Source organism: Somniosus microcephalus, chromosome 7, assembly GCF_052327205.1.
Source record: "Somniosus microcephalus isolate GS21.2 chromosome 7, FLI_Smic_1.0, whole genome shotgun sequence".
Classification (NCBI taxonomy): Eukaryota; Metazoa; Chordata; class Chondrichthyes; order Squaliformes; family Somniosidae; genus Somniosus; species Somniosus microcephalus.
The window spans coordinates 240,493,866-240,508,323 of NC_140993.1; the positions used below are offsets into that span (position 1 = coordinate 240,493,866).

The 14,458-nt window shown below is 46.3% G+C and overlaps 2 protein-coding genes across 2 annotated transcripts in view; one reads left to right on the forward strand and one right to left on the reverse strand.

Moving 5' to 3' along the window:
• LOC147115177 (fer-1-like protein 6) overlaps window positions 1-14,458 on the forward strand; it is a 904,394-nt gene that overhangs the window by 580,954 nt on the left and 308,982 nt on the right. The window lies entirely within an intron of this gene.
• LOC147115183 (fer-1-like protein 6) overlaps window positions 7,816-14,458 on the reverse strand; it is a gene marked incomplete at its 5' end in the record, with an annotated part of 214,587 nt that continues 207,944 nt past the window's right edge. The window contains 2 exons of the mRNA XM_085993912.1: window positions 7,816-10,480; window positions 13,616-13,716. Of these exons, the coding sequence (XP_085850038.1) occupies window positions 10,300-10,480; window positions 13,616-13,716 (282 nt within the window). The remainder of the gene's footprint in view (window positions 10,481-13,615; window positions 13,717-14,458) is intronic.

Consider the following 14,458-nt stretch of genomic DNA (forward strand, 5'->3'; position numbering starts at 1 on the left):
TCGCCTTTAAATTGCGCCTCCCTGGCCGCAGGTAAGCCCCCCTGACCCTGTCGGACATAGGCCTAGAAATTCAGTTGCTTGCGCCACCAATTTGCGCCCAAAGAGGCCACTCAGAGGCTTTAGCGCCACTGGCCACAACCACCGCGATATTTAGCGGGGCGCTAATGGCGGCGTTAGCCTGTAGCGCTGCGCCGCCACCGATGACGTCATCAGTGTGCGCAGCGCCCCGCTACCGCCCCGAGCGCCATATTAGGTCGCAGCCGCCTCTTCCGCGCCGGCCGCAAATAGCGACCGGTACACAGGGGCCTACCTGTGGCGGTAGTGGGGCGAGTTAAGGTGGAGGTGCGGCCGGCCGGTTTTTCGGTGGCCGCCTGCCCGCACCTCCGTCCTCGGCCTCCTACACACCCCCCCCCGCGGCATTGCCGGCTGTTGCCCGAGAGCCCAGCACTTCTCCTTGGTGCCGGGCTCATTTGCCGGCACTCGCGAGTGGGGATCGCGCTGTTGCAGGCACCTCCCCCTTAACAGTGGGAGGAAGGCTTGCAGTACCGCAGCCTGCCGTGCTGCAGCGGGTGGCGCTGCGGCACTTTGCGCGCCGAAATTCAGCTTCAGCGCCCCAAGTGGGGCGCCTAAAGCCTTGTTTAGCGGCCGGCTTCCATTTGGGGCGCTGAAACTGAATATCCCGATGGCGCAAGTGGCTCCGCGTGCAGCGGTAATTCCGGCGCCCAGGCGAGCTTGGTGCCCCAATCTGAATTTTTAGCCCATAGTGTCCAGTGGTAAGTCTGGGGACGCTCCTGAAGATCGTGGCTGGGGTGCTGCAAACGGCGATGACGTCATCACCGGTGGCGCAGCACCACGGAGCGCTACTGGTCAGCGCCGCCACGGGGCGCTACCGGTCAGCACCGCCGCTAATCTCACGCTGAATTTTGTGGGAGGCATGGGCGGTGCCGCGCCCGGGCGCTAGTTGCTTTGCAACCCGTTAGCGCCCTAACGGGAGGCACAAAGCAACCCAATTTTTCCCCTAGTTATTATGCCATTCTTACCTTTCAGGCCGTAACACTGTAGGTTCAGGGGATCACCGATAGTGCCCATGTGGAAACTGGGATACTGAACAACAATGACATTGCACGTGCAAACTGAAAGACCCTTGCCCTAATTACTCAAACTAGATATGCCTCCCAAGACAGCAAGCTTTCTCCAAAGCCATTCGCCTGCAGCATCACATCTGGTTGTAGCATTGTAAACCAGTTTGTCCTAGAACAAGCAAAATGCTCAGTTGTAAAAACAAAGTGCTGATAAAAAAATATAAAGGCAAAATATTGCGGATGCTGAAAATCTGAAATGTAAATAGAAAATGCTGGAAATACTCAGCAGACCAGACAGCATCTTGTAAAAAAATATAGAATTCGATTCAATTAGAAATTCGATTAGTCCGGAAAACGGCCGGTGCCACCGCAGGCCAAGGTTAACGGCTGCCTGTAAAAAGAGCGCAGGCAGCAGCGGTATTCTGGTGCTGCCTGCTGAGTTACATGAGCAGAGTGCAGAACCTCTTGTGCAACGCGTTCTTTCCGGCGGTAGCCTCATCAGGAAGTTGAAGGTCGCGTCTCAAGGATTAATACGGCGTTCTCGGGCAATGTGTTGTTTGGGATAATTTGGAGACGGCTCCTGGGTTTTGCTGGGTCAGGAGGTATTGAGTCCGCTGATGGCCCTTGTAGGGTTGGAGCATTGTGCGCTGCGGCACATTAGGAGGCATTTCTTTGTCCACAGCTCCCCTCTTACTTTCTCGGACATTTGTCTGGGTCTTATGTGGGGTCCACAAATGGTTTCCAGACTGTTTGGTACTCCCACCTTCGCTGGCTGCCATAGGTCCACAGATGTTTCACCCAGATGGTTGCTGTGTGGTGGTTTGTGCTCCATCGTGATGCTGGAGATGGAGGTGGAGGGGGAGGTGGAGGTGGAGGTGGAGGGGGATGGGGATGGGGAGGGGGAGGTGGAGGGGGATGGGGATGGGGATGCACCATCTTGCAATTCGCAGTGACAGTGCACTAGCCTGCATATCGCAAAGGAGATTCACTCCCTGGTGAGTGGATCTTAAAGCACAGGCTTAGATCTGTAGGGACTGTGGCTGAAAACACCACAAAGACTGTGGCATAGATGTCCTTAAACCGTTGCTGGAGAAATCAATTGAAATAAAAAAAAGTTTTTAGAGGGTAACCTGAACCTCTTGGTCAGGAGTTTACTGGTGTAAATCGTGCAGAAGAGAGTTCAATTAAATTTATAACAGCAACAGACTTTTGAAGAACACTTGGTGAGAATACGGTGTTAAGCCTTTTAAAAACAGACTTCCAAACTTTGCATATTATTTTATCAGTTTCGAAATTAGAAAACCCAATTTATAAAATTTAAGGAAATGCAGTTTTGATTTTTTTTCCTGAGATTATTACAACTGTAGTAGAGTATAGTTTATTTTAAAAGTATTTACCTCATGTAATGTTTGACTGACCAGGTGGGAGATTTGATGCAACTCATTGGGAGCAGTTTTCAATCCAATTACTGTACATAGTCTCAGCTCTCCATAGTTACCAGTTATCTCAGCAGCTGTTTACTGTGCGGTTTATAGCTCAATGCTGCTTTCTCCCAGCTCTACACGCTGTCAATGGCTGCACGCATGGGCGTGCTTTGGAGAGAGCGGGAAGAGGAGCGGTGAGCTCCAAAATGGATGAGCGTGCATCAATTCAGCGTCGCACGCCGATTGACGTCACGCTCCTGGTAATTAAAATACTTGCGGCGAGTGCAGGCAACAGCAGCGCTGCCAACCTGCCCAATGTGGCGGCCACCGCGTTCCACGCCGGAAGTGGGCTAACGCAAGGCAGCCGCCAGTTTTTCTACGAAACCGGCCTTAACAGCCCGCATAAAAGCATCGAATTTCTGGGTCACGCTGTTTTATCTGACCATGGATTGAACTGCCTTTGTACATCACTGAGACATATGCTAGGAATGTTCTCTGGGCATCTCCTGCTCAGCAACTGTAACTTTGGCGTGAATGAGTTTTCACCGAACTTCCACCAAAGTTATGGTGGTGGTGGAGGAGTAGACGTCACGAGGAACTTATCAATGAGAGTGATCTTTGAAATGCACATTCAGCAGCTGGTTTAACATTGGCAGCTCACAGAACAGCATAAAACAAACCCTCACCTATAAGATATAGGTTTCTTCACTGAAGATATGATCACTGTTATTATCAATAAACTGAAGAACAGCTCAGTTATACAACGCAAGGTAAAGAACATTTTTTAATTTTAATGATTGATAACAAGCATTAAACAGTAAAATACTAAACCACCTTAAAGCTTTCAGATAAATATGCAGAGTAAATACAGTATATACAATTCCAATTAGAAAGATTAACTTTAGAATGAAAATGCTACACTATTTTGCACATTTAATAAATCACAGAGCAAACATTACAAAATAGAAATGAAAAACCTGCAGCTGGAGGAAATCTGAAACATAAACAGAAAATGTTGGGAACACTCAGCAGGTCAGGCAGCATCTGTGCAGAGGACAGACACGTTAATGTTTTGGGTACAAATTCTTCAAAATGTATTTGAAGAAGGGTGTGCACCCAAAACATAAAGTAGTCTGCCATCTCCCACAGGTGCTGCCTGACCTGCTGAATAGTTCCAGCGTTTTCTGCGTAAACATTACACTCATTTGTCAACTAAAACTAGGTGCAGGCAGGTAGTGCAGGGGTCCCCTGTGGACATCCCCCTCTCAAACAGATACACCACTTTGAGTACTGTTGGGGGGGATGGCTTATCAGAGGAAGGCAGCAGCAGCCAACTGCAGAGGGGTGGCTCTGCTGCACAGAACAGGAGGAAAAAGAGGGGTAGAGCTATAGTAATAGGGGATTCTATTGTAAGGGGAATAGATAGGCGTTTCTGTGACCGCAAACGAGACTCCAGGATGGTGTGTTGCCTCCCTGCTGCAAGGGTCAAGGATGTCTCCGAGCGGCTGCAGAACATCTTGGAAGGGGAGGGTGAACAGCCAGTTGTCGTGGTGCATATAGGCACCAACGATATAGGTAAAAAGTGGGATGAGGTCCTAAAAGCGGAATATAGGGAGTTAGGAGGTAAATTAAAAAATAGGACCTCAAAAGGTAGTAATCTCAGGATTGCTACCAGTGCCACGTGCTAGTCAGAGTAGAAATAGAAGGATATTTCAGATGAATACGTGGCTAGAGGAATGGTGCCAGGGGGAGGGATTCAAGTTCCTGGGACATTGGAACCGGTTCTGGGGGAGGTGGGACCAGTTCAAACCAGACGGTTTGCACCTGGGCAGGGCTGGAGCCGATGTCCTAGGGGGAGTGTTTGCTAGTGCTCTGGGGGAGGGTTTAAACTAAAATGGCAGGGGGTTGGGAACCTGAGCAGGGAGACAGAGGAAAGGGAAACAAGGATAAAAGCAAAAGATAGGAAGGAGAAAAACAAAAGTGGCAGTCAGAGAAATCAACGGTTTAAATCAAACGTGGCCACAGTAAATAATAATTCTAATAGGTCTAAGAGCGTTAAAAAAACAAGCCTGAAGGCTTTCTGTCTTAATGAGAGGAGCATTCGTAATAAGGTAGATGAATTGGCTGCGCAAATAGAGGTAAACGAATATGATTTGGTTGGGATTATGGAAACGTGGCTCAAGGATGGCCAAGACTGGGAACTCAACATCCAGGGGTATTCGATATTCAGGAAAGATAGGCAAAAAGGAAAGGGAGGTGGGGTAGCATTACTGGTTAAAGAAGGGATTAACACAATTGTAATGAAGGATATTAGCTCTGATGATGTGCAATCTGTATGGGTAGAATTGAGAAATACTAAGGGGAAGAAAACATTAGTGGGAGTGGTATATAGACCTCCAAACAGTAAGGCGGAGGTTGGGGATGGCATTAAAAGGGAAATTAAAGAAGCATGCAATAAGGGCACAGCAGTCATCATGGGTGGCTTTAATCTACATATAGATTGGGCTAACCAAATTAGTAACAATACTGTGGAGGAGGAATTCCTGGAGTGTTTACGGGATGGTTTCCTGGACGAATATGTCGAGGAACCAACCAGAGATCAGGCCATCTTAGACTGGGTATTATGTAACGAGAAAGGATTAATTAACAATCTTGTTGTATGAGGCCCCTTGGGTCGGAGCGATCATAATATGATCAAATTCTTCATTAAGATGGAGAATGAAGTAGTTGACTCAGAGACTAGGGTCCTCAATTTAAATAAAGGAAACTACGATGGTCTGAGGAGCGAGTTGGGTAGGATTGATTGGGGAATGTCACTCAAAGGGTTGACAGTGGATAGGCAATGGCAAACATTCAAAGACGGAATGGATGAACTACAGAATTTGTTCATCCCAGTTTGGCATAAAAATAAAACAAAAAAGGTGACTCAACCGTGGCTAACAAGGGAAATTAGGGATAGCATAAGATCCAAGGAGAGGACATATAAATTGGCCAGAAAAAGCAATAATCCTGAGGATTGGGAGTAGTTTAGGATTCAACAAAGGAGGACAAAGGGATTAATTAAGGAATGGAAAATAGAATATGAGAGTAAGCTTGCAGGGAACATAAAAACTGACTGTAAAAGCTTTTATAGATATGTGAAGAGAAAAAGATTGGTGAAGTCAAGCATAGGTCCCTTGCAGTCAGAATCAGGGGAATTTATAATGGGGAACAAAAAAATGGCAGACCAACTAAATACATATTTTGGTTCTGTCTTCACAAAGGAGGACACAAATAACCTCCCAGAGATGCCAGGGAACATAGGGTCTGATGAAAGGGTGGAACTGAAAGAAATCAGTATTTGTAGGGAAATGGTGTTAGGAAAATTGATGGGACTGAAGGCCGATAAATCCCCAGGGCCTGATAATCTACATCCCAGGGTACTTAAGGAAGTGGCCCTAGAAATAGTAGATGCATTGCTGGTCATCTTCCAGAACTCGATAGACTCTGGAACAGTACCCATGGATTGGAGGGCAGCTAATGTTACCCCACTATTCAAAAAAGGTGGTAGAGAAAAAGCGGGGAATTATAGACCGGTAAGCCTGACATCGGTAGTGGGGAAAATGCTAGAGTCCATTATAAAAGATGTAATAGCAGAGCACTTGGAAAGCAGTGACAGGATCGGACAAAGTCAACATGGATTTACAAAAGGTAAATCGTGCTTGACTAATCTACTGGAATTTTTTGAGGATGTAACTGGTAAAATAGATAAGGGAGAACCAGTGGATGTGGTGTATTTGGACTTTCAGAAGGCTTTCAATAAGGTCCCGCATAAGAGATTAGCGTGCAAAATTAAGGCACATGGGATTGGGGGCAAGTTATTGATTGGATAGAGAACTGGTTGGCGGACAGAAAACAAAGAGTTGGAATAAACGGGTCATTTTCCGAGTGGCAGGTAGTGACTGGTGGGGTACCGCAAGGATCGGTCCTAGGACCCCAGCTGTTCACAATATACATTAATGATCTGGACGAGGGAATTGGATGTAATATCTCCAAATTTGCAGATGACACAAAGCTGGGTGGGAGGGTATGTTGTGAGGAGGATGTCGTGAAACTCCAGTACGATTTGGACAGGTTGGGTGATTGGACAGAAACATGGCAAATGCACTATAATGTGGATAAATGTGAGGTTATCCACTTTGGTGGCAAAAACAAGGCGGCAGATTATTACTTGAATGGCAATAGATTGGGAGAAGGGGAAGTGCAAAGAGACCTGGGTGTTCTTGTGCACCAGTCGCTGAAGGTAAGCATGCAGGTGCAGCAGGCGGTTAAGAAGGCAAATGGTATGTTGGCCTTCGTAGCAAGAGGGTTCGAGTACAGGAACAAGGATGTCTTGCTACAATTGTACAGGGCCTTGGTGAGACCACACCTTGAGTATTGTGTGCAGTTTCGGTCGCCTTATCTGAGGAAAGACGTTCTTGCCATGGAAGGAGTGCAGCGAAGATTCACCAGGCTGATACCTGGGATGGCAGGAATGACGTATGAGGAGAGATTGTGTTGATTGGGCTTATACTCACTGGAGTTTAGAAGATTGAGAGGGGATCTCATCGAAACCTATAAAATTCTGTCAGGCCTGGACAGACTAGATGCAGGAAGGATGTTTCTGATGGCCGGGGAGTCCAGAACCAGGGGTCATAGCCTAAGGATAAGAGGTAAGCCATTTAGGACTGAAATGAGGAGGAATTTCTTCACCCAGAGAGTGGTGAACCTGTGGAATTCTCTGCCACAGAGGGCAGTGGAGGCCAGTTCATTAAATATATTCAAGAAGGAGTTGGATATATTTCTTAAGGCTAAAGGGATCAAGGGATATGAGGAGAAAGCAGGGACAGGGTACTGAATTTGGATGATCAGCCATGATCTCATTGAATGGCGCAGCAGGCTCGAAGGGCTGAATGGCCTACTCCTGCTCCTATCTTCTATGTTTCTATGTTTAAAACTAGATTTAATATTCATTTTAAAAATTACATCACATTTATCAAACTAAGATATAAGACGTGTCTATTTGGGTTTATTTTTGACAGCCTCTGGTGAAGGATTATACTGTACCTTGCTCTGACATGAAGAGGCTGTGAATTGTTTACGACTGACCGCGCCAGCTCTCTGAAAATTGACAGTAACTCAGCTGCAACCTGACATTTCATCCAAATCCTCTAACTCTGACTGGTTAACAAAGCTAATCACAATACCTTACAATATCTGCCAATGGACTGCTATCAGATCATATTGTAGGAGTCTCTGCACTCCTAGCAAAGAATCTATAAACTCACTAGTAGTTAACAAACTGAGTTTAATGTACTAAAACTTTACAAAACAAGAAAATGCAGGAGAAGCTCTAAACAGGTCTATTCAGTATCACTCCACACGAGGACTAGCTGGAAACGCCCTCTACCTCTGACATCATGACGTCATCACGTTTCCCGCCGTTGGAACGTCACATGACCCACGTGATGACGTCATCACGTCAGATCGCGATTTTGTCGATCTAGCTCTGTTTAACCAGAGCCAACATTAAAAGGTAATAAACATGATTAAAGGCAATTGTACCAGTCACTGTGAGAGTCTCTTAGTGGTTTTGCCACATAATGTTATTTCCAGTTACACGATCAATTCAATTTAGCAACCATTGCTGAGTGTGCAATTGCAGTAATTACTGCTTGACAAAAGTTTGCCAATTATAGTGGTGTGTATTTGCTTTATTCTGGCAGTAATGTGAAACTATCCTGAGCTCACTAGCATCTAAAATTCAGGAGAACCAATTAGCAAGAAAGTCTTAAGTGCTATTAACAGAATTTTTTTTAAACTTTGCAATAACCCAAGACTGGAGATGGAAAATATTTTTTTTAATGTTATTGTTTAAGCAACGGTAAGAGAAGTCATCATGAGCGATTAATTTTACATATTTTATCTATAAAACATGAATTAACAATACCATTGGAGCTGCATTAATGGTATTGCATATCCAAGTAAAGCAAGATGAACATGATGGGCTCTGCGTATCCTGTTTCATTTCTATAATGTCGTAGTACTCTCAGTAGAGTCCAGCCCCCCTCACCTAAACCCTCAGCACTCCCACCAAGCTTGGGACGTTTTACTACATTAAAGGCGCTATATAAATACAAGTTGTTGTTGTTAAGAGCTGTAAAAATCTAGCTTCTTTCCTGGAAAGGAATCTGAATGCTTTTGAGTTGTGCGATTGTTAGGTGCTCCAGCCCACTCATTAAAAGCAAGTTAGTTCCTCCTAAAACATGGCGGCTATATTTCATTGTCTCCTTGGGTGCTTATACAGTTGCCTTCAGTTGCCTAGCCAAGACAGCAATCAAGGACGCCTCCACAACCACAAGGTCAAGGTGCTGTGTGATCCACTCAGGTGAGAACTTGTCAAAGTCGCCTAAGCTTGTGGACTAGGGTTTAGAGCCGCTTTACATTTAGATTCGCACACCTCATAAATGTGAGGCATTTTAACCTCTTCACTCAGCCTGATTGTTCCTAATGGTCATTGCTTTTCACATATATATGTTTTTGCAAATGTTTTTGGAGCCAATTTTAATATTTTTCTACATTTTAAGCTTTGATAATATCTCCCAATCTTTTTTGTTATATTTCTCTTCATTTTTCAGCCAATTGTTACCAATACTCTTGCTGGCTGAAAGGTGAATGGGCTGGGCCACCGTCTTCTCCATAGCTGCTGTCAAAGTGTTTGAGTCTGGTAGAGAGGTGGCATCGACAGACAGGGAAAATCTTAGTACTTTTCTGCACCCCTAGATTGATGGCCTTGCCACAGCACAGAGATTCATCTATCACCCCAAAATAAAGGTGAGTTCAAATCAATCTCAGCTGAGACGGAAATATTTTGTTCTCATGAGAATTTTACTACAGGTAGACTATCCTTTATCCGAAAACCTCGGGACCAGCCGTGTTTCGGTTTTCGGAAAATTTCGGATTTCAGAAGGTATTTTATAAGACTGGGAAATTTGTCGGGGGTGGGGGTCGGCGGGGGGTCGGGGTCGGCGGGGGGTCGGGGGTGGGGCTCGGCGTCGGCGGGGGGGTCGGGGGTCGGGGTCAGCGGGGGGTGGGGGTCGGCGGGGGTCGGCGTCGGCGGGGGGGTCGGCAGGGGGTCGGGGGCGGGGGTCGGCGTCGTGCGCACGACTTACGCTGAACGAAAAAACTTTCGGTTTTTATAGGTTTTCGGTTTTCGGAAGTTCGGATAAACGATAGTCTACCTGTATTATAATTTTGTTTTCGCTAATTCTGAAATTGAACAACTCCTGTGCTTCGCAGATTCCGTTTTCCAGCAATTTATAAAACATGAGCCAATTTGAGTGATCGTCTTCAAGGTTACAACACTGAGCATCATAACGTGAGGTGTGAACAAATAGCAAAGCATAAAGAATGTTGCTTTCAACATAGTTGTCATTCTGGGACTAGTCTGCAAACAGACTATAAAATTACCTATTTGTCGGTTAAAGCAGAAATCTTTGCACTTGTATTTCATAAACACAGTGTTACAGAGTTAGGATCATATCTGTGTATTAATTTAGGCTCCTTATTTCAATAAAGCAAATAGGAACCATTTTATCACAGTAAATCAAACATCTGCAAGAAACTTGCAAAGATTTCAGTATAAATAGAATGACCCATGAAACACATGAAACTGAACCCTGAAATATAGTTGATAGGCTTTGGTTGATTTAAGACAGTAATGTTGATCAGTACATTTGAGAGGAGTTCTTCAATTTCAATTAAAAAACTTTAGTTCATCCATTCACTATCCTCGTACTTATTGCACCAGGCAATGTGTAGAGCAGTATCGCAATGAACAAAAATAGGATTAGCAAAATTAGTCCAACAATGATGTGCTTCTTGTAGTTTCTCCAGATCAGATAATAAAGGCACTTGAAAGGGTTGATGAACCAAGAGAAGGAGGTATCAGGACGGCTATAGGGAGGAAAGAAAAGCTTATTAAAACAGTTTAAGACCAGTGTGAGTACAGTGTTGATGACCCTTTAAAACTGAAATACTACAAATGTGCTTGTCGAGGGACACAACCCACTGCATACAAGCACAAGATGGCAAATGCCTAAACGTAGGGGGTGATTTTCTGATGTCCGAGGAGGCGGGTTTGGAGGTGGGAAAGGCAGGAAAACCCACCTCCACGGAATTTTGCTGGTGCCAGTTTTGGAGGGCGGGAAACGGTCCCGCCTCCAGCTGCCCATAGCGCTTGTTAAGAGGATTAAATGCTCATTAAGGGCGTCTCTAAGCCTATTTTGAGAGGCCCTCGTGATTTTTCAAGCATTTCGGCACGTTCCACGACCCTCCTTAACCACGCCAGGTAAACCTGTCGGCTTGACTAGTGGGTGGTCTCCTCACAGCTGCAGGTCCAACAATAGATCGTTTATTTCATCAGGGATTAGTTGCAGGTGCCAGAACTTTGCTTTAAAAAGTCTTTGAGCACTTTTAGCAGGCCTTCCGAAGTCAGAGGTGCTGCAGCTTGAATCTATCAACTGTGGGACCTCCTTGGAAGACCCTCTCCCCGCTTGCAATGAGCGCTTCCCCAACGGAGGCATCTGCAAACAGCATGGGATCCATTCGTTTTCTTTCTCCATGGACCTCAGATTCGGATGAGGAGCATCCACAGCAGCAGCAGAACCAGGCAGTTCAGGAGCAACAGCAGCAGGAGCCTCAGCCTCCTGCTCAGGCAGCTCAGCAGCAACAGCAGCAGGAGCCCCAACCTCCTGCTCAGCCACCTGATGCTGCACGGGGCAGAAGGCGCCAGCGCATTGAGGCACCTCACCGCAGGAGATACCCCCCCACAGAGGGTTTACAGACAGAGGATGAGCCACCTCAACATGAGTGAGCAGCAGTGCCAAAGGAGGCTGAGACTTTCGCGAGAGGTTGTCCGAGAGATCTGCGGACTGCTGCAGCAAGATCTGGTGCCCAGAGGAACGGGTGGACACCCCTTACCAGTGCCTGTCAAAGTCACCACTGCACTCAACGTCTTTGCCTCAGGCTCCTTCCAGGGATCATCAGCAGTAGTTCCCAGTCGGCCGCCCACAGTTGTATCACGCAGGTTACCAATGCCCTTTTTGCTAAGGCCCACAATTACATCCAGTTCTCAAGGGATCAAGCAAGTATACCGCCTGTTCGGTTGGCTTTGCAAATATTGTAGGCATGCCAATGGTGCAGGGCGTCATAGACTGCACACATGTGGCCCTTAGGGCACCCCATCACAACCCAGCTATCATTGTCAACCGAAAGGGCTTCCACTCCCTCAACGTACAGCTGGTGTGTAACCACAAGAAGGAGTTCTTGCATGTTTGCGCCAAGTTCTGTGGTAGTTGCCATGACTCTTTCATCCTGTGGCACTCTAATGTTCCTCCGCTTTTCTATCTGCCAAACCAACTTAACGGATAGCTCCTTGGTGACAAAGGCTACCCCCTGAAGAAGTTGCTAATGACGCTGATCAGGAGGCCAGCTAACGAGGCTGAAGAGCGCTACAATGCCAGCCACAATTCAACCAGGTCCATCATCGAGCAAACCATTGGGTTGTTGAAGATGTGCTTCCGTTGCCTTGACCAATCAGGGGGAGCCCTGGAGTATACAGCATACAGGGTCTCCAGAATAGTCATGGTCTGCTGTGCACTGCACAACATCGCACAGCGTCATGGCTTGCAGCTTCCTGATGAGCAAGTGGCTCAGTTCCAGCACTCAGATGAGGAGGAGGAGGAGGAGGCTGAGGAGGAGGAGGATCTGGAGGAGGAGGAGCAGGACGAGGAGGAGGAGGAGCAGGAGGAGGTCAGAGTGCCGGTGTATCGACCAGCAGCAGCGGCAGCACGTGAGCACATGGCTGCCTAGGATGCAAGGGATGAACTTATCCTGGCTAGATTTGCATAGGTTGCCCAAGTTGACACATGTCCTTGGCTCCATCCTAAGACATCATTGACAATGGACATCACTCTCTGGCCTCCCATCACTCAGGCCACCAACCTGACAACACAAGTATGGCGGAGCCCGCAATGTGGAGCTGCGTAAGGCGAAAGGCCAGATGCTATATCGCCAACATTTTGGCATCAACTCATTTTAATGCTTTCCAACAAGGATGGCATTTCATCAATACACAGAAACATTCTTGCAATCTGCACACAGATCTGGAGGTTATATCCTTTGCCAGCTGTACCCACACAGCCTTGGTTTCTTTGGGAGGCCTCTTCCTCCCAGATGAGTGGAAGAGCACCTTCCTGCTAGCTGTCACCCCCTCAAACAACATTTGCAGCGCCTCATCCGAGAGCCTCGGGGAGGCCCTTGCCTTGGAATTGACGTAGTGGTTTCTCAGAATATGTTGCAGGTGGTGCAGCATAGGCAGAAATCCTGTGGAATGAGCCAAGGCAGCAAGAAGCCATAAAATCAGACTGGGAAAGTGATGGCAGCAGAGGTGAGTTTCAGTCCCAAAACACTAATTGACCAAGGGCATCCCACACCTCTGAAATCAAGTGGCCAATCATGGGAAAATCGCAATTTTTTGAAAACTATCTGTGGAGGCGAGTTTCAAACCCACCCAAACCGAAACCCGCCTCCATCTCGCCTCCAGTGAGAAAATCGCCCCTGACAAGCAGCAATAACTTTATAATCAAAACCCAATAAATACTATGGTGGAGAGTTTACAATGTGCTGATCTAATAACTACAGGCAATGTTAATGTTAGCATTAAGTAAATTGAAGTGACCTCTACTTGTTAAGAAACCACTTAGGTTAAAGTTGGAGTAAAACCTGTACAGTTCAACAATATTTAACTCAACCCAGTCCTACGCGCTTACCAAAATGTAACCTTTGGCTGACAAGAATTTATGCAACTTTGGTGGATTTTTTCCAATATCCTTAGCTAATGATATTGCATAAGGAACAAATTAAGATAAATTCAATATAATGAAAATATATATTTATCAGAACAAACATGCATGCTCGTGTTTCAATGGTGAGTGAAAGTGGCAAGAAAATTTGAAAGTGCAGATCAAATCACTTGAAACCCCCAGCTTCTATAACCTTCACCCAGTTCAGCAGTGAAACCAAACTTACTTGGGTTTTTCCAGTGGTTCTGGCTCTTTGCGACCAGAGCCAACTGGATTCTTCTCAGCCTCTTCGGCAGTAACCAGGTGGAATTCAGCTTCAACCTTTCCCTAAATTAGTTGTGTAGAAATCATGAATAGCAGCACATGCGACACTTGTGAGCAAAAAATACCATGAATAACAAAAGTACAAATTTTAGGTTGAGAGCGTTGATCAGTGCAGAATGGCTGTTATTAACAGGTGTATTTTAATTTTAAAATGCATCTATTAGTAGATTAGAATTTGATTAATTGTCCCACATCAAGAATGCTCTTCTAACACATCTCCTGCACTCCTGACAAGATAAAAGGAGAATCTTGTTTGTTTGGCAATCCTCTGTCACCTCTAACCTCCAACTTCTGCGTCAGCTGTGGCTCAGTGGGTAGCACTCTCTAGGTGGGAGGGGCTAGGAATGAGCAGGTGTTACTGGTTGTCTGGTTGCAGCAGGGAGTTGGAGTGAGTTTGTAAAAAGTTGGTGGTGGTTTTTGTTTTCAGGTTTTAGGGCCTTTTTGGCCCATAAACAACAGCCAGATGGCTGCTGAGGGGTCCGGAGTGCCGGGCCGCTCAGGGGACAGTGTTCGCAAGATGAATTTAATTAGGGGAGAAACTGTCGTCGGAAGGGAAAGAAAAAGGCCCAAAGATTTGGGCCGGGACCCCAGGAAGTTTGGAAAAGAAAACACGGTGGTGGTTCAGTGCGAGGATAAGGAGATACGAGCTTGGGATATGATCCAAGCAGTACATGAGGACTGTGGGGAGGGAAGCTGCTTTGCCTGCCGACCAAAGCCGAATGTTGGGTTTGAGGTGACGGTCAGT